The 26,465-nt window shown below is 32.0% G+C and overlaps 1 protein-coding gene across 3 annotated transcripts in view; it reads left to right on the top strand.

The window, feature by feature from the left end:
• The window catches only part of LOC148312166 (endothelin-converting enzyme 1-like), an 88,821-nt gene that overhangs the window by 54,621 nt on the left and 7,735 nt on the right, over positions 1-26,465 (top strand). For all 3 annotated transcript variants that reach the window (XM_088277699.1, XM_088277698.1, XM_088277700.1), the window contains exons 3-9: positions 20,059-20,201; positions 21,046-21,291; positions 23,667-23,971; positions 24,572-24,748; positions 24,891-24,998; positions 25,089-25,233; positions 25,896-26,110. In XM_088277699.1, the coding sequence (XP_088133825.1) occupies positions 20,059-20,201; positions 21,046-21,291; positions 23,667-23,971; positions 24,572-24,748; positions 24,891-24,998; positions 25,089-25,233; positions 25,896-26,110 (1,339 nt within the window). The remainder of the gene's footprint in view (positions 1-20,058; positions 20,202-21,045; positions 21,292-23,666; positions 23,972-24,571; positions 24,749-24,890; positions 24,999-25,088; positions 25,234-25,895; positions 26,111-26,465) is intronic.

The raw sequence follows: 26,465 nt of genomic DNA on the forward strand, positions 1-26,465 counted from the left end.
GAAAACAACGTTATTTTAATCTACATTTGACCCGATGATGGAATGATTATTCCGAACCTGATAGTCACAAAGTAGTGTATTTTAAAGTGATATTACACAAAGTGAACGATGAATGATAAGGAGAGTGTTATATTACCATACCACAAAGTTAACAACGCTTGTAATATACAAAATACAGGTATAATATGTGCATATTTGACTCTTTGGCTAATCGGTTTGTTGAGCACTGAGTTTGCGGAAAAATTAAGATGTCGGTCACGTGTAGTTTGCTGTTGATTTAGTATACAATTACTTATCTTTTTGCAACTCGCAGTTCGTTGACACTATATTTATTACATACCAATGCATAATAATAGCACGATACATTCCTTTTGTGAAAAACGAACGGTGGACGTGTTTTATTACTTGAATACGAGAGTGAATTTGATTTTACGATTGGTCAGGTGCAAGGTAGTACCTAATAAGTCTTGGTACTACCTTGGTACATTGTATTGACGCAGTGTTATCTTGATCGTTTATACATGAAGGAAAGGTGATCAGCCCTCCGCTTCAGGTATCAGTCCAGGGTAATAATGAATAAATATTAAGGTGAAAAAATCACTTATGTTTATTTGACCCCCCATGGGAATCGAACCCAGAACCTCCAGTCCGATAGCCGAGTGTGCTGACCATTACACTACGGAAGCAGACAGGGTTATTATACACGTGTAAATTCACCATGATTGACAACCACACTCTCGATCTTTTGGAACTCGTATATATTATAATACATCCTTTTATTGAAACGGAAAGAATCTTACAAACAATTTTAAAAGGGTCTCTGCTTGATAATAAAAGCTTACTCAGCTCAACCATAGATGCTGCCTAGAGCTCACACATGAAAGAATGTGTCAAATGTGTGTATTTTTTTAGGAATCACCCGAAAAAGCCTCTACTTTTAAGGCGGGGTAATCGATAGCCCGCAACTTATTTTTTTTTTAAGCCCAGGTAACATTTACTACCTCAAACGCCCTTGAGGTAGTATTTTACGAAAATGGCGCTATGTAAATTATAGAAATTTATTATTATTATAAAATAAAATAAAAATAAAACCCTTATCCGCACCCCAATGGTGCATAGGGCACTGCGTCAAATAAACGCAGTGTTATCTTGATCGTTTACACATGAAGGAAAGGTGATCAGCCCTCCGCTTCAGGTACCAGTCCAGGGTAATATTATTATTATTATGAACATTTATATTAATATAGAGTAGTGGCTTTAATTCATACAGCAGTAAATTATAATTTTGTCCGCCTCCGTGGTGTAATGGTCAGCGTGTTTAGCTACCGTGCTAGAGGTCCCGGGTTCGATTCCCAGGGGGGGTTGAAAATAAATATAAGTGATTTAGCACTGTAATATTTATTTAATATTACCCTGGACTGGTTCCTGAAGCGCAAGAGTGATCACCTTGCCTTCATGTAAGTTATGATCAAGATACCACTGCGTCAATTCGATGCAGTGCCCTATGCACCATTGGCACTGCATCGGTGCGGATAAGGGTTGTAAGTAATAGGTAAGTAAATTAAAATTTGTGATTTATTTATTTTCCATTCTCATATATACTTAATATTCAAGCACTCTGATTGCAAACAGCTACATAAGGTATCAAACATTTTGACCAACATCACTAGTCTGTTTTTGGTTGGTTGGAAGATATTACTTTTTAGCAATAAACCCCCTAATGTATATATATAACGTGGTAATATTTTCCTTTTGAAAATTAAGTGTAAATAATATGTAAAGTGGGTGTATAATAATAAAATAAACAATGTGTTGCTTTGTAATTAAAGTTTTTTCTTAATTTATCTTTATAATAATTTTTATATCTATCTATCTATCTATCTATCTGATTCTGACAGTTAATAATATTATCGGAAGTCTTTTGTTTTCTTCTGAGCGACGCATGCGGCATCTGGTGGTAGAACTGTTTTATGTAGGTACTTTTTGTAAGTACTTAATAAAATGTATAGGTAGGTACCTAGTTATTTTATTACATCTCCCCCCTTGGGGATGAAAATTCATAGTAAAATTTTCACTCGTCCTCCGGATCATCTTCTTGTAGTGAAGGGACTGGTATAAGTTTAGTGATATGATAAAGTTATTTTTTTTTTTTCTTTCTTTCTTTTTTTCCTTCTTTTTTTTCTTTTTTTTTTCTTTCTTGTTTTTTTTCTTTCTTTCTTTTTTTTCCGTTCTTTTTTCTTTCTTTCTTTTTTTTTGTATTTTTTTTTCTTGACCCTTTTAAAGTAGACACAGTTTTTTTCAATCCATTTGTTTTTTTCTTTTGAATTCCTTCATTTTTATTCAGATCTCTTAAAGTATCTTCTAATATAACCAAATGTACAACTTTTAATTGTTCATCTGCATTTTCATTCGATTCTAAAACTGGATTCCTGCTTAGACAATCTACTTCTAAATTCTTCTTTCCTGGAGTATATTTTGTTTTATATTTTGTAGTATTTTTTTCTACTTTATTTTTATTTTCATTCTTCAAGCACTGTTTCTGTGTTATTTGTATGTCTTCATTTTTATTCTGATCTTTTAAAATATCTTCTAATTTAACCAAATTAACAACTTTTAATTGTTCATCTGCATTTTCATTCGATTTTAATACTGGATTCCTGCTTAGACAATCTACTTCTAAATTCTTCTTTTCTGGAGTATATTTTATTTTATATTTTGTAGAAATTTTTTTCACATGATTTTTATTTTTAATTTTATCACTAGTTCTTAAATTTCCAGGTCTTCTTTGACTATCTTCTAATCGTTTTCTTTGATCATCTTCTAATTTTTCTCTCTCACTCCGAACATATTGTAGTAATTGTTTTAATACATCTAATGTTTCATAATCCATTTCCAATTAACAAAATTGTCGTTTTATAACGTGGTAATATTTTCCTTTTGAAAATTAAGTGTAAATAATATGTAAAGTGGGTGTATAATAATAAAATAAACAATGTGTTGCTTTGTAATTAAAGTTTTTTCTTAATTTATCTTTATAATAATTTTTATATCTATCTATCTATCTATCTATCTGATTCTGACAGTTAATAATATTATCGGAAGTCTTTTGTTTTCTTCTGAGCGACGCATGCGGCATCTGGTGGTAGAACTGTTTTATGTAGGTACTTTTTGTAAGTACTTAATAAAATGTATAGGTAGGTACCTAGTTATTTTATTACATATATTTATTTTCTGTACATGAGGTTTAAATAAATAAAACATATAACGTATTTGCATTTTTTGTTAAAACGCAGTTTTTGTATTGGAAATATATGTTAATCTTCGAAGTAAATACTGTATATGGTTTTAAAAAGAATTATTGAAAGGTGAGGAGTTGAAAAAAAAGTATATGTATATTCTAAAATAAATGTTCGCGAACAACTCGCGAGGCTTATCGCGCAACCAGTCGCTTACTGATTTTATGTATTTAAGTGTACACCAATAATGAATTAAAGGATGTGTTATATACAAAATCAGAAATAAGAGTAGTAGGCCATCAATCATAGGTAGAATGGTGAATATTACACGCGTATAAAGTGATCACTATGCACGTGTAATAAATAACAAGGAAAATTTAATTTAAATAATTACTCGATATGAAAAGCTATGTTAGAGAGAGAAAATGATGACGCGTTTCAAAGCAATATCGCTCACTCCTTTCAAGAAGGTCATGAATCAAAAATCGTCATTTTTCAGTTGTGCATGTTTTCGGAATGCCAAGAAAATGTACTATATCCCAGCAAAAGCGGCATATTTTTAACTAAATATTTACCCGCTACAGGTCAGAAAGTGTTGTTTTTTCATTTTGAAGAAAAGGTATTGTTTAATTATGTTTTTCAATATACTAAATATTTTTCAAATGGAGAAAAAACCTTCAGGTTTAACCTAAAAAGATCTGTTGCACAGTAAAAAGTTCAATAAGTGGCTTAATATTTATTTTTAATACATTGTGTTATATTTTTAAACTTTAAAAACGTTCTCCTGAAAAATCAAGTTTTTTATTTATGACGTTCTTGAAAGGAGTGAGCGATATGTGTAATTTAATACGTAATACTGCTTGAACTTTTAAACATTTATGAAACAACGCATGTAACTGTAAAAATTGTTTATTAGTTATTATTTAACCCGATACATTGACCGCATTTCCGTATCCAAAGGCCGACGGCTCTAATACCATAATGTTGGGCTATTCCGGAAAATGATTAGTCATTAATTTTTGTAATACATAAAACAGTCATGAAACATATAATTGTTATGTCATTGACATCTCAACAAAGATGGAAAAGAATACGGTAGTCTGGGAATATACAGGGATAGTTAGCTTTTAATTAAGCAGAAATCCTTATTTTAAATGTACGGAACACCGTCCGAATTCTTCACATACATACAGGGAGACGCCTTAAAACTAGATTTTTTTTAAGTGGCTGTTATTTTGACCATCATTTTATTCACAAAATTGAGTGTGTCCAAATCAGTTCACATATAGTGTGTATAATAAAAAACAGAAAATAATAAAAAAAAATTAAATACGTTTGCGTATTTTGATTATATTGCTCACTCCTTTCAAGAACGTCATAAATCAAAAAACTTGATTTTTCAGGAGAACGTTTTTAAAGTTTAAAAATGTAATACAATGTATTAAAAATAAATATCAAGCCACTTATGGAACTTTCTACTGTGCAACGGATCTTTTTAGGTAAAACCTGAAGGTTTTTTTCTCCATTTAAAAAATATTTAGTGTATTTAAAAAAATAATTAAACAATACCTTTTCTTCGAAATGCAAAAACAATACTTTCTGCCCTGTAGCGGGTAAATATTAAGTTAAAAATATGCCTATTTTGCTGGGATATAGTACATTTTCTGGGCATTCCGAAAACATGCACAACTGAAAATTGACGATTTTTGATTTATGGCGTTCTTGAAAGGAGTGAGTGAATATTATATTTTCGTCCTAAATTGAATTATTTTAATATTTGTTGTGATTATTTAAAAAACTGTGAAAATAGATGTGTCATGTTTTGATTCTTAATGTCTGATTAAGAATCAAAACATAATAATATATAGATAATGTTTTCATTGTTTTTTATCTGCATAAGTTACATATACGTAACATTTTTAATGTATACGCTACGCACAACATATATTATATTTTGTTTCTGAAGATTACTATTATTTATTCGTTGACGTATAAGATACTGTTATAATAGGTAAGGATTGCATTAATTCCATTCACGACCATCAGATCGTGCGATGTATCTTAATTGATGTTTTGATGCGTATCTCCCCATATCTACATATGTACATGACACAAAATATGAGCTACTATTAGGGTGTCATTGAACCACCTATATCAAGTATAAAAATGATACAATGTATTTAAAATGTTCAAGAAAATAATAAATCCCACTTTTTTACAATTTAAATCCCATATTTAAATACAAACCGCTTACGTTTCCGTGAAAATTGTGTTGAAGAATTTATAAAAAGTTATTGAAACAAGAACTTTAAACAACCACAGGAAATAACAACTTTGTTCTAAGGAAAAGGGAAATTTACAATGTTCTTTTACTCTGTCAATAGTGATTTAATGCAAAATAAAGAGACAAAATAAAGAGTTCACGTATTCGCGGAAACCTGGGTGTAACTGACATCAATAGTAAGGTAGAGGAAAGGCAATTGAGATGGTATGGGCACATAGGACGCAGAGAACCTGAACATGTTGTAAACCAGACAATCGCCATGGATCTTCCTCGAAAGACATCTAGAGAAATACCAAAAAAATCATGGATGCTGCAGAGAGATAACATGATTCGAAAGCGTGGCCTAGGTGACGTTTTCCATGATAGAAGTACCTACAACCTGAGGACGAGGAGAGCTGACTCCAATAGTCTACAAACTCGAACAAAGTTGAGAGAAGATTCAAAACGAGCAGTCGTGAAGTAAAGTTTTTCAGTGGTATTACACAAAGTCAACGATGAATCATAAGGAGAGTGTTATATCAAAACTATCTAACTTGCTAACCATCGCGCCGCTTTCCCGCAGGAGTGAACAGAACGCCACACCAATCAGTCTTTGCAACAATTTTGCCTCTTCCATAATCACGCATCTCCTCATACATACCCGCCGATTATACCGACTCCTGACATAACCACTTTCAAGTATTTGAAATACTTGTCAAGTATTTGTTGACCTAAGACGATATATATATATATATATATATATATATATATATATATATATATATATATATATATATATATATATATATATATATATATATATATATATATATATATATATGTATATATATATATATATATATATATATATATATATTTATATATATATATATACATATATATATATATATATATATATATATATATATATATATATATATATATATATATATATATATATATATATATATATATATATATATATATCTATATATATATATATATATATATATATATATATATATATATATATATATATCTATATATATATATATATATATATATATATATATAATTGGAAAAAGGAGCAGAGGAAGACCGAGAAAAACTTGGTCAGGTATGCCAAATACTTGAGAGTGGTCAAGTTGAGCGTCGTAATAATCGTCGGGTATGTATGAGCAAATGCATGAACGTTGAAGAGGCGAAGAATGTTTGCAAAGACTGAGTGGTGTGGCGTTCTATTCTTTCTGCCTACCCCTGCGGGGAAGCGGCGTGATGATTAGTTCGTTAGTTAGTTAGTTAGTTAGCATACCATACATTAATCATTTACACTACTACGTTTTCATTACGAAGTCAGGTATCGTAATACCAATATATTTTCCGCAAGTTGCTTCAACTATCATGGAACGACCCATGTAAATATTGTAATTTAATTGTTTGTATTCAATTCCCAACCTTATTAGAATTTTAAATTCTCATCGTAAATATCTACGTATTCAATTATTTATAACATGTAGTACGCAAATAATTCTGCTGTCTGCGCAGGTATTTTGTTTACTATACAGATTTTCTGAGATTTGCGCAGATAATATTTATAAATAATTTCATAATTAAATGTAACTTTGTTTTAAAACCACTATAAATATTTAATTATAACTTAATTATAATGTCTACCGGCTTCGAAGCTAACAGCTTCTTTATCAAGACTAATACTACTTCTTTATCATGATTAATACTGATTATGAAAATAGAAAATCACAAAGTTAGTGCTTCAAATATAACTTATATGTAAATAATTTATGTTGATATTTAGTTATTTATAATAAATTGTAGAATGTTAAAAGTATAACGTGTGAAAATATAATGTTTTTCTCTACTAGTATTTTGACACACTCAAAATGCTAATTTCAGTCGTTTTACACTAAACGGAGTTCTACCGAGTAAGGGCGTTTGTCCACTACACGCAATTACACGCTATGTTACCGTCCGGCACGTCAGTTAGCGTTTTAAAACGACGGTTGGCTTGGTTTGGCATGTGTTTTGCATGGGCGATTGTTCAATACCCGGAATTTTACCGTCCGGCAGACCAGTTTTGAAAAATGAAAGCGACAGTTTAGCGTGATTGAATTTACGCGGAACGTGTTCACGCACCGATCAAGAGCTCCGATCCGAAAAAAGATGGACAAAGCACAAGCCAATCCAAGCCAATCATCGTTTTAAAACGCTAATTGACGTGCCGGAAGGTAAAATTCCTTGTAATTCCGTGTAGTGTACAAACGCAAAAAAGGGTTATATTAACAATAGGCGTTGGCATTGGCGTCGTATTTTTTTTAACCACTTAGATATTTTTTCGACTCTATGATGTAGTGCAATAGTACGCACACTCGGCTACCGTCCTGGAGTCCTAAATTCGATTCCCAGAGGGGGTCAAATAAATATAAGTGATTTCTGCACTCAAATATTTATTCTATATTACCCTGGACTTGTACCTGAAGCGGAAGGCTGATCACCTTTCCTTCACGTGTTAACGATCAATATAACAATGCGTTTACATGATGCAGTGCCCTAGGCGCCATCGGGTCCGGATAAGGTTTTAAAGAACTACTCACTGCGATAAGTTTGTCTCAGTCTAGACGCGTAAAAACAAATACGTCAGAATTATCCCAAAAACACAATTTATCTGGGTAAAAAGACATTCAACTCAGATATTTGTTTGTTTGGTTTATTTTTACAATCACGACAATGAACTTCTGGCTATCTGTCGAACTCATTCATCCGAATCTATCGGGTAAAAGTAAATAATAATTTGTTAACGTTTTTGTTTATATTGAAGTCACGTGTCGCCTAGTATTTATCAGTAGAATTTTCACAAAACACAGTAAAACCTCAATATAACAAACCTCTATTTAACGATCTTCGGATATAACGGATAAAAATCCCAAGTAGATTAAGGCGACCCTGGGTATATAAATACCGTAAAGTGGGTATACTTTGCACCATGGGTGATACTTTGCACCACCTTCTGTAAAGAAATTGTGGAGCTGGTCATCTCTGATACATGACATTTTTCATTCTACTTTCTATTGTTTCTGATAGATGGCACTTCAATCTACTTTTTAGTTTATAGAAGTAACAGTCGGTCGCTATTGCTTCAATGCGTTTTTCCTGTCTGAACGTAAAGAAAGTTTTCTGTCTGAAAATTATGTCCGAAAAATTCCAGTGTAATCAGTATACTGAAACAAGTTACAACAAGTGAGTGGTCTCTAAATCGTAGGTAGGTAGGCCCTGCTTTTCTCAAATGCTGTATTTTTTGGTTACGTTGTCAAGTTTTTGTAAAAATTATATTTTTTTCATAACTGACTTGTATTGACCACATTTGGGGTAACATTGCACCTGGTGCAAAGTATCCATAAAGGGCCATAGTTAATTAATTTGATCAAAAGTCTTAAAACGGCTAATACAACTTGACATTTTTGCTAAGTATCTATAGGTTTTGTGTACTTACTTAATTCCTGATGGTATATTTTTATTCAAAAATGTCAAGAACACATGTATTTTTGTACTGTATTTTTTGGTTACGTTGTCAAGTTTTTGTAAAAATTATATTTTTTTCATAACTGACTTGTATTGACCACATTTGGGGTAACATTGCACCTGGTGCAAAGTATCCATAAAGGGCCATAGTTAATTAATTTGATCAAAAGTCTTAAAACGGCTAATACAACTTGACATTTTTGCTAAGTATCTATAGGTTTTGTGTACTTACTTAATTCCTGATAGTATATTTTTATTCAAAAATGTCAAGAACACACAAACAGCGGCCTTATGCCAGACGATACTGTGATTTTACACCAAAGAGAGTGGAGCAGTGTTTGGAGGCTATTTGAAATGGTACAATCAGTCAAATAAAGGTTGAAGAAATAATCAAAATCCCCAGAAGGACGATTAACTATAAGCTCAAAGGTCAGCACACAAAACCTGTGGGAAAACCTCCGATATGTGACGAGGGCGAAGAGCAATCCTTCGTAAACTGCATAGTAGATATGAGTGAGTACGGTTTCCCAGTGAGTGTTTTTAACATTTGCTACATTCTAATAGCCTATTTGGATAGATTTGGCAGAAGAGTACGAATATTAAAGAACAACGTACCAGGCTCTGAATGGATAAGATCATTTTTGCAAAGACATTAAACCTTGACTGTTGCTAAAACTAGTCAGTTGCTTAATCGGTTGCCATTAAAAGCGTATGACGATGACGTGCGCCAGAGTTTTCAACAGTTTTTGGAAGAAAACAGATTCAACCCAAAGAATTCAGTCTTCAAAATTCAGAATTCAGAATTCAGAACCAGGTAAGAGCATTGCTCACGATCCAAATGTCGAAATGAACGAGACACAAATGCTACCTGAACCAACTACTTCAATGATCCCACCTTCCGCATCGAAACTTCCAGCATATCTAGCATTAACTGATAATAGTTCACACGGAAGCTTTGAGGAAGAGGGAGAAGAACAAAAACGATGACTGAAACCAGTTATCGTATTTGTTCTTCAGTTTCATTACGACCAGTAAAAAAGAAGGTGGGAGAATATGTCATATTTCATTATGAAGGAGAAAAGTTTCCGGGACAGATTTTGGAAATAAAGAAAGATAGAGCAGTTAAATCCATGTAGGAGAGTCTCAAATCGTGGATGTGGCCGATGAAGGATGACTTTCTTCAATATTCTTAGAAGGATGTAGTGGGTTCCATAAAAGAACCGAAAATGCAATCCAAAAGAGGTTTCTTTACCGTCCCGGAACTTGACCATATTTAGACCTAATTTCATTTTAATTCCTATTACCTATGTAGTACGATATGTTTTAATATCCACCATTTATTTTATATAATTTTAAACATTCAGTATTGTAAAAAAAAATATTTGTGTTAGATTTTTTAATATTTAAAAAAATAAATTCTATCAAGTGTCTTATTTTTCCATAATTATACAACATTATAATCTGCATTTAGCGAACTGTGAGCCAAAACCCTTCATAAGGTGCAACGAAACTTGTAGGATAGCCTTTACTTTGCATCAATTTGGATTCTAGTACGAAAAGTGTAGAGAAAATATCATGGTGCAAAGTTGTACTTTACCCCGGGATACTTTGCACCAAAATATAAATATATAAAAAAATACAGGCAAAATATATAAAAATTTAAAAATGTATCAGACATGTTACAAGTATATGTGTTATTACATTGCAATAGTTGAAACCTCAGAAAAAGTAAAAAACCTGATCTGAATAGACAATTTTTTGAAAAAATGCAGTATTTTGGTGCAATGTATACCCACTTTACGGTACCAGGGTTGCCAATCTGTGGGGAATTCCCCAAACTGCGAAGAATCTCTTTTTTGGGAATTTGTGGGGATTAGCACTATGTGGGGAAAATGCGGGGATTTTAAAATTTTACCATTTATTAATATAATAATGTTTTGAAAGTATGTTTTTTGTGTGTTCTCCTTTTAGTGTTATTTTTATGTATTCTACATAATTGTTTACATTCTCATTTTTTCAAATCTGTTTACGATACAAAACAATAAGTAAAGTGTGTCAATTATTCTTTTGTGTAGGTAGTATGTAACTAAATATATCGTAGCCGTACAGGAGAAAGAGACCAACTAACATAACGTAAAATGTTCAGGAGGGCCATTTAAGTCACTTTTGCTTTGGCAAGAAAATAATCATCAATGCAATTAGTAATTTTTAACAAGTCAATATATTATGCTTCCAAGTTTAAAATCCTTTGGGATTTTTTTCAGGGCAATATTAAACTAGGAAGATATCAAATAGTCAACGATCACGTTATTGTAAAAAATACACTTGATCACTTTCTCCTGTATGACTACGGAATATAAGCTATTTTTTAGGCTGTACTATCTTATATATTTTATTACGTGTCAAATGTATTTTTAATTACAATGTATTTTATGTAAAAACCCAATTAATAATAATAATAATAAAACCCTTAAGCGCACCCAAATAGTGCATAGGGCACTGTGTCATATAAACGCAGTGTTATCTTGATCGTTGATACATGAAGGAAAGGTGATCAGCCCTCCGCTTCAGGTACCAGTCCATGGTAATTTTGAATAAATATTACAGTGAAAAAATCACTTTTATTTATTTTGCCCCCCTTGGGAATCGAACCCGGGACCTCCAGAATGGCAGCCGAGCGTGCTGACCATTAAACTACAGAGAGGAGGCCCAATTATAGCGTTAATATTAATAAAAATAATTTTAAAAATGGTCGATTTTTTACGAAAACTTGTTTTATCCATGAATTAGTGGGGAATTTACGGGGAATAGACTTTGTTTTTCCCCAATTTGGGGAAATTGACATAGATTTTTGGGGGATTCTGAAAATCGGCATTGGCAACGCTGATAAATACATTGAATTATATCTAAAATCAACTAGTTGGCCATCTCCTCAATTTTACTGGTACCTGAAGCGCACCTTGTCTTCATGTGAAAAACGATGAACTTAATATTGCATCGATTAAATGCTGTGCCCTTTACACCATAAGGTGCGAATAAGGGTCGGTAACAGTAGCAATTGTTTTTTAATAAATCTTGTTTATTTTATAATTTAATAAATTCGAAAGATACGTAGATACGACAATAATCTATTATCCCTAAATACAGATAAATCATTCTTTATCCCATTTTGTATCCATATAAACTCAAAATACCGACAAATATAAAAATTACAATTCACAATAGTGACTGCAGGGATTCAAATTGCAAAAACTTATGTTCTGTTTTATGTCCAAAAAAATAAATAAAATATCCAGGTGTAATAATAGATCAACATTTGAAATACCATAGTCACATTAATGAACTAGTAAAACGAATAAGAAAATGCATATATATATTCATTAGAATCCGAAACATACTAACCATCGACAACCTAAAAAGAGTTTACTATGCTATCGTACACTCACTACTACAGTATGGCATTATTGCATGGGGAGGCTCATACAACAACATACTGAACTCAGTGAAAATAGTACAGAAAACCATAATTAAAGTCATCTTGAAAAAAAAACATATTTCCAACAAAATTATTATTTAAAAAATTTCAAGTCCCAAATATAGAATCCATTTATAAAAAAACCGCAGTTTTTCAAATACTAAAGGGTGACAACTATTTAAATTTAACAAAAAATTTATCATCGAGATTCTCAAACGATTTTTCTACTCCAAAATGCAACACCAAGCAATTTCAGCAAAACTTCAAATATTTGGCAATCAAACATTTCAATAAACTCCCTAAAGAAATAAAAAAATAGATGATATAAAAATCCTTAAGAAAAAAATTAAAGCTCTATACATTTAAATATTTGAAAAAAAATATTAAAAAAAATCTTTTATTATATAACATTAAACCACGAGTGTAAGTCCCTTTCCAAGCACATGAGCACAGACTCTTTTATGGAGAGGCACAGCGAATCGAAATATAAAAGTTCTCCATATGTATAAATGATTCAAATGTATTATGTTATAAATAAAAATGTAAATATATTAAATGAATAAAAAATAAATAAAAAAATAACAATCGTAAATTGACTCCACTGACTTATTAACAATAATAAAACGATTCAATTTACATAATACTTATATTATTATAATGTTATTTATCCTGTATACGTTTTGATACAGGAATGTGATATCAATAATTTATAATTTAAATTTAAACACGCTAGCCATTGTTCACGATAGAATATCTTACTTTTTTTCAATCATAAATATTTAATTAAAAACATATAATTTGTGATTTATTACCTGTCTCTCTAATATTTAAATTTCCTTTTGCATTGCTGAGTACAGTAATGCTTCGCACAACGTATTTTATTCGTTCCAGGAGCAAGTTCGTTTCCTGAAACGCGTTTTCCCATAGCAATACATGTTTTAAAAAATTAATCCGTTCTCTAGCAAAAAATATAGTGCTGTAACATAAAAAAGATGTGACTCAAGTGTTTTTCTATTATTTTTTAGTCAGACTCAGATTCAAGAGAGTCTACGGAGGCTTGCAGGGGCAAATCCTCTTATTCCATTCTTTGCTTCTTGGCTACTGGCTTCTTGAAAATATTTTCTAAGATTGTCTGTTTCTCCCTCTTCTTCAACACCTGTCGGAAATAACGGGCAAGGGTGTCATTGTAGAAATCATTTATCCTGTTGGCCTGGATAGTGAGTTTGGTAAACTCTTTAAACCCCCCCCCCCCATTTATCCAGGATGTCCTTGATGGTAGCAATTGAGATTAATTGTTTTTATTGCTTCTCCTCGTTTTCAGATGAAGCTGTTCTCAGAGCTTCATTATGTTCTTGGACCTTAAGTGCTTGGAGCTCTTCAGTTGTCAGCCTTTCTTAGTATTTTTTTATATCTTAAAAGCATTGATAACTTTGTGGTATGGTAATAAAACACTCTCCTTACCATCCATTGTTTACTTTGTGTAATACCACTTCTTTTTTTTAAATTGGTATCACACAAAGTAAACAATGGATGGTAAGCAGAGTGTTTTCTTAGTATTTTTCAATTTTTCCATCACATCCTCCTTCTCAACGTCCAATTACAACTTTCGAGCTACCGTGATGATGTCCTTTATCTCATCTATGTTATAACGGCTTCTTCCTAAGCTTAGAACAAGCATCTTTCAGGCTGAATTGAGGGTCGTTTGAGAATCTTCTTCCTTGATCTTTTTGTATGAGTCTGATTGCCATGAGAATATTCTCATACCTTTGATATCAATTTTAACTGTCCTGATCTCCGGGACAATTTTATCTACAAACCTCACATTCTTGAACACCTTATTTAAGATGGATCTGGTGTACAGTTTTTTTTAATGTTGGCAATAACTTGCTGACTCATCGGCTGAAGGATGGAAGTAGTGTTTGGTTTCAGATACTGATAGATAAAAAGATAACTTACCTTCAGTGCGATACAGTCCGTTGTTTGAAGCGAGGTTCGTTGCATAAGTCGCGTAATAGACAAACAAAAAGTTCGTTGTACGCAGCGTTCGTTATACGCAGCATCACTCTACTTTCCTTATTATTTGCAATAATTTATATCTCATAAAAAGTGCCTAATTTACATATTCATATTATAAAGAAATAATTATTATTTCAAATACAATTATCGCGAGAATTGATTAAAGAATTATTTTTTATTTGAAACTAGCTAAAATCGTGTAAAAGGAAGTTCAGTGTACTCTCCTTTTCAAACGTGCTCATGCCTCAATAAAACGGATTAGTTCTCCCATCAATGTACTAATTCGATTAATATTAATGTACCGAGAACTTTAAACACGTAATTAGTTTTTTTTTAATTACCTACTCTAAATACATTGTATAGGATTTCCTTTGTCTACTAGTAATGAAAAAGCACAAGAATACTCGAAATACAAAGCCACAATTTGGTATTTTTTTTTTGTTTTTGTCCCTTTTAGAATGCAAAATAACTTACATACCTGACACGCGCCATAAAATTCACCAGATTAAATCCACACCGATTTAAAATATCGGACTAATTAATTCAAATTATATGCGCCTGTATTTTTTGCCGAAAATCATTATGTAGAATTGTACAAAAACGTTGTCATTAAAGGAACATTTATCCTTGTCGTTTTTCGACGGAGACGTTTTGGTTTGAAGTAGAAAAAAATATATCGTATATTTTTATCCATACCTTTGGTCCATCTTTAGTCTGAGGTCCTTCACTAACGTCATCATATTCTTTTAATAACCTTTTTTTAAATTATATATCGTCCACAGGAAAATCGAGTGTTTTAGTACAATTGTATAAAACATTTTGAGTGTGTCCAAATACGGCCGTCCAAACTCAAAACATAGTAAGGGACATTTTTTTGTAGTTTTTTGTTTTAATTTTTGGACTAAGTAGATTCTACTTAGTCCAAAAATGCAAAAAAACGTACTATAAAAAAATGTCCCTTACTGTGTTTTGAGTTTGAACAGCCGAATACTTGTTCACAAAGCTGGATTATCTCCAATTAGGAGTTATTTTTTGACATCTTAACATGGATAAAGAAGAATATGGAATTTGATTTATATTTGAAGCAATAAATTTATGATTTACTACCATTTTATAATTAAAATATATCTTTGTTTTAAAATCATTATTAATTTTAAATCACTGTTAAAGTAATTTTAAAACACGGTTATATTTTAATTATTAAATAATATAGAAGTCTAGGCTTTAACAGGGCTTACGACCGTCATAATCATGTCTTATTTCAAATTGAAAATAATAGAAACTTTTTTCAAAATTAAATACGGAGGAATTAGTAAAAAAATATCACGCTTTATGACAGTCAATTCTACAGTATGGAATAATTGGTTGGGTGGTACAAGTAATGCATTACTAAATAACTTTATTGTTTTACATTTTTTTGACATTTCAACAAAGATGAAGAAGAATATGGAAGTCTGGGTATTTACAAGGCTTATGACCTGTCATAGGCTGGTTCAGTGCTCACTTTACATACGTGTGACATTTACCATTCTACCATGATTGATAACCACACTATTCAAATTTTTACTAAAAACTCCTAGATGTATTGATCAATCTTGTGATACAGTACATGTAAGTTCACTACAGCCATCTATGTTGATATGAGGAAAGCGTTTATGAAGAAGAGGCTCTTTTAATTTGTATTCAAGATCCGAATCCTGAATTATATTTACAAAGCTGAGACCCGCCTGAAAACATGATTTTTTTTTATGTAGCTTATAATTTGAGCAGTTATTTCATTTAAAACATTTTGAGTGTGTCCAAATACTTGTTCACCAATCTGGATTATCTCCACTTAGGAGTTATTTTTTTAAATTTTTTATATCACAACATGGATGAAGAATTTTGTAATTGTGTATATGATGAAATAAGTAAGCAAATAAAAAAGATCAATTTCATATTTCCAAAATAATTCGAGGTTGAAAATGAATAATATTATCGTAATTGAATATTATGTCATCCTTAAAAACACGTTTCCATCTGTGAAACTGATAATTTTATATATGAACGGTGTGACATGTTTAATTTGCCTATGAAATTATAGGTTTGGAGTATTTTGTAATAATAATTGTATATATGAAAAGTGTGTCGTTTTGTAGGTGGAAATTAATATTTATTTTTTTCTTTGGCTTATATTCGTGCCCAAATGGTGTATAGGGCACTACATCATATCAACGCCGTGTTAATTTATATATATATATATATATATATATATATATATATATATATATATATATATATATATATATATATATATATATATATATATACATATATATACATATATATATATATATATATATATATATATATATATATATATATATATATATATATATATATATATATATATAAATATATTTATATATATATATATATATATATATATATATATATATATATATATATATATATATATATATATATATATATATATATATATATATATATATATATATATATATATATATATATATATATATATATATATTTATATATATATATATATATATATATATATATATATATATATATATATATATATATATATATAAATATATATATATAAATATATATACATATATATATATATATATATATATATATATATATATATATATATATATATATATATATATATATATATATATATATATATATAAAGGTGTCTCAACGAAGCCATTTTTTATTATACAGAGGAAATAAGGAAGTTCAGCAGCACCCTCTCAAGTAAGTTTACGGCCCCTAGTTTAACAAGCGCATGATTATAATCCTGAAAAAGAAAAAACATTTATTCCAAAACACATTAGGGTATTTTTGTACAGTGCTACAATGCCTTTTGCCAGCTGCTCTCAAACTGTGTTCCTCAAATCAGAATCGGAGAGGTTTTCACGAACGCCATATGCTGTTATGAATTAAATTTATTATATTTTAGGGTGTATCACTGGACACAATACTAAATGGCGATGAGAAAGACAATCTCCGTAGAAAAGTCGCTATTTAATTCGGTTTTCGATCACTCAACGCTTTCAGTGCACAAATTCGGTTGCGTATTGCGTTTTTTTAGCTACATTTGACAATTTGGCACCAGAAATTTCAGCTAGAAAGAAATACAAACACAGATAAATACCAGTTACCTAATTGAGTTACCGAAAAAGTGGTATGTAATTACCAATTAACCACATATATCCTCTCCTCTCCTTTTCCTTCCTGCATATTCCATTTTATACCATACCCTTACCCTTTCGCTCCAACCCTCACACGCATACACTTAAACACACACACACCCTCTCTTCTCTTTTCTCTCATACAACAGTATTCATAATATACATATATCGCTTACTCCTCTCCAGAACGTCATAAATAAAAAAAACTAGATTTTTCAGGAGATCGTTTTTAAAGTTTAAAAATAAATAAATAACAATGTATAAAAATGAATATCAAGCCACTTACTGAACTTTTTACTGTACAACAAATCTTTTTAGGTAAAACCTGAAGATTTTTTTCTCCATTCGAAAAGTATTTAGTTTATTTAAAAAAATAATTAAACAATACCTTTTCTTCAAAGTTAAAAAAACTACACTTTCTGCCCTTTAGCGGGTAAATATTAAGTTAAAAAATGCCTCTTTTGCTGGGATATAGTACATTTTCCGGGCATTCCGAAAACATGCACAACTAAAAATTAACGATTTTTTATTTATGACGTTCTTGAAAGGAGTGAGCGATATTGTGGAGTTATTTATTTGGCTTTTATAATTGTCAATCTAACTAAAAAAAATATGTACAAGTTATATAATTCCCAAACAAATCAAATAAAATAAATATGGAATAATATAACCGATTGAAAAAATGTCACAAAATACGAAACTGATGATACGTTTTGATCGTTCACTTAAATGTAGCACACCCTATATAGTAAATATCTTCATATACAAATGATAATTCAGAAAAAAATAAAGTAATAATTACACCTTTTTTTACTTAAAATAGATATTTCAGTGTCACTAGCTATGGGCAATCATACACAATAGACCTGATGAGTCTGGCTATTTTTTTTCAAGCAATAATGTTTAACGTCCAATGTGATTTTGCATACATGTTTGTGTCTTCAATAGAGATGTGACTAATGGGTAACTGTTACTTTTTGATTAACCGATTGGAATGATATTCGGTTAATTTTTCTCGGTTTATATTTCTTTCCACTTTCCAGCTTGAATTTTTTATGTCAAATGGATAATCTCCATAAATAATGATTGGTGTATTGAACGGCCTACCAAGAGAAGTAGATCTGTTTCATCTCAGCACTGCTAGATTTAGGCAATGCCTCTCGAATTATATAACATGATGTATATTGGAGATTTTTTTGTGTTGTATTTTTTTTATACGATTTATTATTTTTTGTACGCTTTCTTTAAAACTTTATATTTTTTTTGTTGCTTTTGTGCATTTCTTTAAAAATATATATGAATATTTTTATGTACCTACTCGTACATTGTACATACAATAATTAGCTTTGCTGTCCTGTCATTGCAAAATTATGTCAAGAAATATTTATTTTCAATTGCTCTGGGTGTTTGTGATGTATTTTTCATATCTACCTTCCCTATACTCACCATCCTACCTGCAGACATGTCTCTAAAACAGAAGCTCTGTGGACATTTTTTTTTGTTTTAATTCATGTAAATTTAAATAAATAAATAAAAATATATAAGAGGCTAGAAAAACGCAATTCGCAACCAAGTTTGTGAACTGATTGGCGTGATTGATTAACTTTGAGTAACCGAATCCAAAAATCTTCATTAATGAAGACGTTATTTTATTCGGATTCTTAATTCGATCGCCCATGTCTAAATGTCTAGTCTCCACACATTGGTCGTCCGATTTCTATGAAGACCCATAAGGCGATAAAAAACATTGATATATTGTTGCAACTCATTACGTATATTTTTTGTTGGCAAATTGTATAAAATGTAGCGGAGAATATAAAGTATTCGTTCTTTTTGTTATTGTCAGCCATTGGAAGAAACTTTTCTGAACAGCATTGTGTCGTGATGTCAGTATGAGGACTTGCTAATCGTTATTTTCAGTGACACCTAAAATTGAATTCATAATATGGCAAATAAAACAAATAAATAATTCCTTCTTCTAAAAGGCTTCCAGGAATTGCTTTTTGTTTACTGATCATCCAAAAATTACACATGATCCGAAGCTGGGCACCAAAAGACCCCAGTTCATATTTGTATGGAAATCGTAGTACGCAACTCGTAAGTCGAGTCACGGAGTCACAGAATCCACGTCGTTCCCAGCGCGCAGCCGAGCACCGACTAAGCGAGAGCGAGACGATAAGCTAGAGACCTATATGAGAGATTTCAATTCCCCTGTTCGAGCCGGCTAAGTTAATGACGACAAAATAGATCACCAAGCAATTGTCGAAAAAGTCAACCTCTAAAAATGATATAATGTTGATAATAATATCGATGTGATTTTGTTCCCAGGGAACGGCCCGTGCGGTGTTCTTCAGTCCTGGTAGTCCTCCTCTCCATAGTCCTGGCCGGAGTGTGCTTCTGCGCCATGGCCTTCTTCGTCCTGGGCCAGAGAGCTCCTCGTCCCTGCCTATCTGAAGAATGCGTCTCCACTGGTATATATTTTTTTTATTAAAGTTCAATTGCGTTTTTACGCTATTTTTAATAGGCACTCGTCCTACTCGTCGTACAACACATTGAGGAAATATGTTACATTGAGACTACATGTCACATTGAAACTACATGTCACATTAAGATATAAGTCACATTGAGACCTCACGCCACAATGACACTACATGTCACATTGATTCAAGGTATCTCATTGAAACTACATGTCACATTAAGATAACATGTCACATTGACACTACATGTCACATTGATTCAAGGTATCTCATTGAAACTACATGTCACATTAAGTTAACATGTCACATTGAGACCTCATGTCACATTGAGATTACATGTCACATTGATTCAAGGTATCTCATTGAAACTACGTGTCACATTGAGGTAACTTAAGACAGCGTGTCATATTGAGACAACATGCCACATTGAGGCAATGTATCACAAAAGGGGCAATATGTCACATTGAGGAACATGTCACATGGAGATAATATGTCATATTGAGGCTATATGTCACATTGAGGCAACATGTCACAATGAGGCAATATGTCACATTGAGGGAATGTGTCACATTGAAACTACATGTCACATTGGGCAACGTATCACAAAGGGGTATCATGTCACTGTCACATTGATGCAATAGGTCACATCAAGGCAAGGTGTTACAAAAGGACACATGGAGTAACCATGTCACATTGAAGTTCGGTTGATAACACCGCACCCCTACATAACTTAAATTCACATAAGGTTAGGTTTTATAGTCGGCCTCCGTAATGTAATGGTGAGCGCGCTATATTGTGACGTTTTATTTGCCAAATTAACCTGTCATTGGTTGTCCAGCCTCCCGGGTAGCGGCCGCCATGGACCGGTCCGCGGAGCCCTGCCAGGACTTCTACCAATTCGCGTGCGGCGGCTGGGAGGAGCGCAACCCCGTGCCCGAGTGGGCCACCAGCTGGGACCAGCTCGCCGTGCTACGCGAGGGGCTCTCTCGGGCGCTGCGCCTGCTGCTCGAGGAGCCGCTGCAGGACGGCATGCCCTCCAGCGTGCTGAAGGCCAAGGCGCTCTACACGACCTGCATGGATACTGGTTAGTATGCCACTTCTCTTGCATAGATACTGGTTATTATGCCACTTCTCTTGCATGGATACTAGTTAGTATGCCATTTCTCATTCATGGATACTGGTTAGTATGCTACTTCTCATTCACGGATATTGGTTAGTATGCCACTTCTCATTCATGGATACTGCTTAGTATGCCACTTCTCATTCATGGATACTGCTTAGTATGCCACTTCTCATTCATGGATACTGCTTAGTATGCCACTTCTCATTCATGGATACTGCTTAGTATGCCACTTATCATTCATGGATACTAGTTAGTATGCCACTTCTCTGGCATGGATACTGGTTAATATGCTGCTTTTCTTACATGGACACAGATTCGAATAATGCATATCTTGTATCGTTACTGGATAAATATGTCAATAAAGTCAATACGCGACCGGATGCGCGAAATGTCGCACGTTTTGTCCGTGCACTTTTTTTTAGAATATAAATTGGAATTTGGTGAATCAATATTTTTTATCACTTTTAACTCCTTACTTTTCAATAACTCTCTACTATAAAATGACTCCTTTAACTGCAAAATCGTATTGTTATGCCGGATTTAAAATCACATTAAAAAAACAACCTGTTAGATTCTAGATCTGAGAAACCACATTCTATATTTAATGAAACCTACAAATATTATGATATAATCGTAATAAAAAACTATCTTCTTTTAAATTAGACTGAGTACCTTTTTTAAGAATTGGGATTTTCCTTGCAACAAAAGTAAATAAAATTCCATTAAGGATCATGTCGTTAGAACATCCTAGTAATAAAGTTAGATTCCAATGATGTCATTTTACTATGACCTTTAAACTGCATTAAAAAGAAGAATAAAAACCGTTTAAGAATCAAGTGCCGTAACAGTGGACATTGTTATTGAAACCTAGAAACTAGAAATGAGCGTTTGTTTTTTGTCATTACCTGCCAAGAATTATCATATTAATTAGACTTATTTATCTTTAAAGTATAATGTTATCACCCGATCTCTGGTGTTGCCATATATAGATATTGTATGCCAATCAGTGTTGTAAACATTATTCATAATATTCATAAAAACACACCTGCCTAGAGTGATAAAACATTTGCTTAACACATTATTCATTTTTCTTTCTCGTAGACTCTTGCCAGATATGCTCCTTGGAGTCTTCATTTCTGACACTCTTAGTGCATTTTTTGTTACTGCATTGTCCGCTCTGCATTCGATCCCATATGTCATGATGGGGGTCACACACAAGTTTTATATATTTTAATTAAGATTTAGTGTTTGTATTTAATGTGTTTTATATATTTTAATTTAAAAAAATAGTACAAAAAAAATCTATTATGTCATTAATTAACATATTGTTTGCGGGAAATGCTTAAAAGCGTTTTTTAAATATTGTTGGTATAGAGCTGGACATGCTTATAAACGTTCTATTTGCTTACTTTTGCTAGAGCGTAAGATGTCAAAAAACATTTACATATAGGTATTAGGTTTGCGGTTATTTGTGATTAGTATTCGACCCTAATTGGCATACATCAATTAGGTCAGGGTTGATGAAAAAACCATTCGAGAACATTGTGTTGCAACAAACATTGCGTTTGTAAACCTATTTCATTTATCTTATACTTTGTTGTTTTTTCATCAAATTGTCTGTGTAGCAGGGGTGTGCGGTTACTGTTTTAATCCTTTGCCCTTAACCACATAAGGCAAAAAATAAACCTTTGCGGATTTGCCTGGACTTTACTTTACGGACACCCTGGCGAAGGAGTAGTAACGGCAGATTTGTCCATAAAGTAGTAACGGCAGTAGTAGTAAATTATAATGCAGTTAGAAATACTAGATGAAAAACCTTTGTGTATCTAAGATCAGTTTTTAAAGTTGTTGAAAATTCTCTTAGTTTAAACATTTAATAAATCATGAAAACTTGAAAATATTGGCTTGCATTATTTCACAACTCTTTATTATTTGTTTTCAATATTTTTACCCCTGAATGAAACACTTGTGACCTTCCATTGACGAGTTAAAGTAATTATTTTATGCACCGTGTAAAATTCACCATTCCATCACAGCACATGTTTTTTCTAGGAAAAATGTGCACAAAGCTGATCCAAATAATATGTACAATAATATTGAAAATGATATTTTTAGGCATCTCCTAGTATGTGAAATAATTCAAAAGAGTCTCACATGCATTAATGTTTGTATTTGTTAACTTCAGCCATAGATGTCACCTTGATGTTTAGTTTGGAAAAACATTGTGTTTGCCGATACCAGTAAAAATCTTAATATCAATAGATCCTAAAAGGAGAAAAGCCTGCATTTTTTAACAAAATTTTTATAAAACTCATAAATAATATCTCCTTTTCTAGAAAAATTGGAAGCTGATGGCGTTGAACCAATCAAGCAAACGCTAGAACTTGTGGGACTTCCGACGTTTCCTCCAGGCAACAGACTCAATGAGAACGAGACCAACAGCATAAATACCACAAAAGAAGATAGTGAAAAGGAGTCTGGCAATGGAACGACAACGGAAAATGACATTGGGTCATCGTATCGACCAAAGACACCGTGGCAAATAGTTGTTGGACGTGCTCGTAGACTATTGGGACTCAGTGCGTTAGTTGGGTTGCATGTAGCTGAAGATGTCAGAAACACTTCTCGTAATAGACTTGTTGTAAGTATAGTAAAATAACAACTATATATTTTTTTCCACATTTAGTTTATTCGACCAGTGATCGGGTTTCGTCGTCAAACTGGTGAAATTCTATAAATATACAGAACAAGACAGAGGTTGAAAACAATGGTTTTATATATTTTCTCTGACAAAATGAATGAATTCAAGTAGTGTGTTAAAATAAAAATTACATTTAAGAATGGTAAGGGTTTTAAGTTTGATTTTATCATAGAAATTAATGTTTGTATGTAAATTTAAATAATGTATGGATGAATATGTAACTGTTGGTTGACAACTCCTTCTACTGCATATTTGTATGGGAAAGTCCCGTGTTCTCTGAGATAAAATTTCCAGCAGTTATTTCTTAATGAAATGACATTTAAATACCTACTGTTTGTTCTCTTTTGTTTTCTAATGTTGTTTAAGTACATTACACTTTATTTTTTCCAAAATAACAGCCATACATCTAAAGATAGAACGCATTGTATCAAAGCAATGTAGCGCAATAAGATCACTTTTTAATTCCCTATGCACTGTGGGTATTGATATGGGTTACCACAACATGTTATACATGCTTCTTATGACAATTTATTTTTACAGATTGAACAAGTATCTCCCGGGTTTAGCGAAAGATATCTGGTGAATCCATCAAAATTTTCAACAGAAATCAACCAGTATAAGAAATATATTTCTTCAATGATCAGGAAATTTGACCCTGAAGCTGATGCAGAGCAATTTGCAGATGACATTCTTGGCTTTAGCACCGGATTAGCACAAGTAAACACCAAATGCTTTAATTCATACAAAAAATTATATAGTATTAATGTTGCAACACAGATGCAAAATGAATGGTTGCCAATCGTGTAATGGGGATATGTAATGTATATTAATGAAATGTTTTGTGGAATTTGAACTTTAGATAATGACACCAACCGAAATACGAAGAAGCGGATCTCACTTATTCCATGAAGTCAGCATCATTCAGCTGATTGAGGGCGCAACCGGAGGCCCAGAAGCTTGGAGGGATGTAAGTGTAATTTTACAGCTTACAAAATGTCACTTTAAATTTATTACCTTTCAAAATTAATTTAATCTTTTTCATTTCTGTACTTTCTAGATGCAGTGGGCAGATTACTTAGAATATACATTCAGGAATACCAACATTATATTATCTCCTAAAGAAGATAGAGTCATTGTTATGGACTTGCCTTACCTGCAAAAATTGTCAGTCATGTTGGCAGCGACGGATGATTTAGTCATAGGTACCAGCAAAAAAACACATTCATTTTTTTAAACAAAAATTCCTTTATTATTGTTCTATAGAAAATTACAAAAAAAATATGGTTTAAATAATTGATTAACCCTAAATAACAGGACTTGTTTCAATATACTTTAATAAGGGACTATCGTAAAATGTAGAACAATAAGAAAAACTCACATTTTAACAAAAACATAATTAAAAACATCAAAAAAATAATTGCAACATGTTTTTTTAAAACTTTATATAAAATACAAACGTAAAATATTGGTCAAAAACTAAGATACATGCAAGTTGTCACTATATTCTTTTATGAGTTGCCTCGGTGCTCTGTCAATTATGGATAGAGTAATAAATGTTACATAGTGTATTATTAATTACACACCAATGATACGTCGTAAGTCTTCTAAATATCAAAACTTATATGTATACCCATCCCGATATATCATCTTCATCATTATTGAGATGTGAATATCTTAATATAAATAGCTACCATGAAGCAAAATCTCACATTGGTGAATAAATATTTATTATGGGACAATATTGTGAATTATTAATTGCGTTTATTACACAACCAAGTCGGTTGATCTTTAGCAACAATTGATCTTATTAATCACGGTTTGGGGCAACTTGTGTCGCTTGAGTAACGATCCGATTTTGTTGCAGAAAAATTTGTTTGGTGGAGTGTTTTCTCAACAGTTGCACCTCTCACGATAAATGCATTCAGAGACTTAGGATTTACATTCTCCAAGGAAGTATTTGGGCTGCAACAAAGAACTCCTCGCTGGAAAGGATGCACTGCTAACGTGAATGCAAATTTCGGCATAGCTCTTAGCTACCTTTACGTGAGGAGGCACTTTGACCAGACCTCAAGAAAAAAGGTACCACAATATATTTAATTAATCCTTTCTTCTTTGTTCTGCGCGTGTCACGTCAGGTCCCCCTAATATCGATTATCACTTGAAAGTAATTGTCGTTGTCTTGGGCAGCTCTAAATATCGCTTCGACGGTCTTAATCCCCGTCTAATCTCGTATAATCTAGAGCCAGAAGATCTTTCTTCTGCTCACCTCTTATAATCATTAAATTAAAAACATTTTTCAAAAAACTTTACTTCCTGAACATTTATATCCTAAAAAAATACCAAAAAGCATTTTTTTAAAACGTTAAGTATATCATCGAAATTTTCCTTTGGTTTAGTAAATTCTGAAATGTGGAGCAGCAAAAAAGGCCCACAG

The sequence above is a fragment of the Brachycentrus maculatus genome, unplaced genomic scaffold (genome assembly GCF_059751285.1).
Source record: "Brachycentrus maculatus isolate JH-2025_06_01 unplaced genomic scaffold, ASM5975128v1 h1tg000049l, whole genome shotgun sequence".
Taxonomy (NCBI): domain Eukaryota; kingdom Metazoa; phylum Arthropoda; class Insecta; order Trichoptera; family Brachycentridae; genus Brachycentrus; species Brachycentrus maculatus.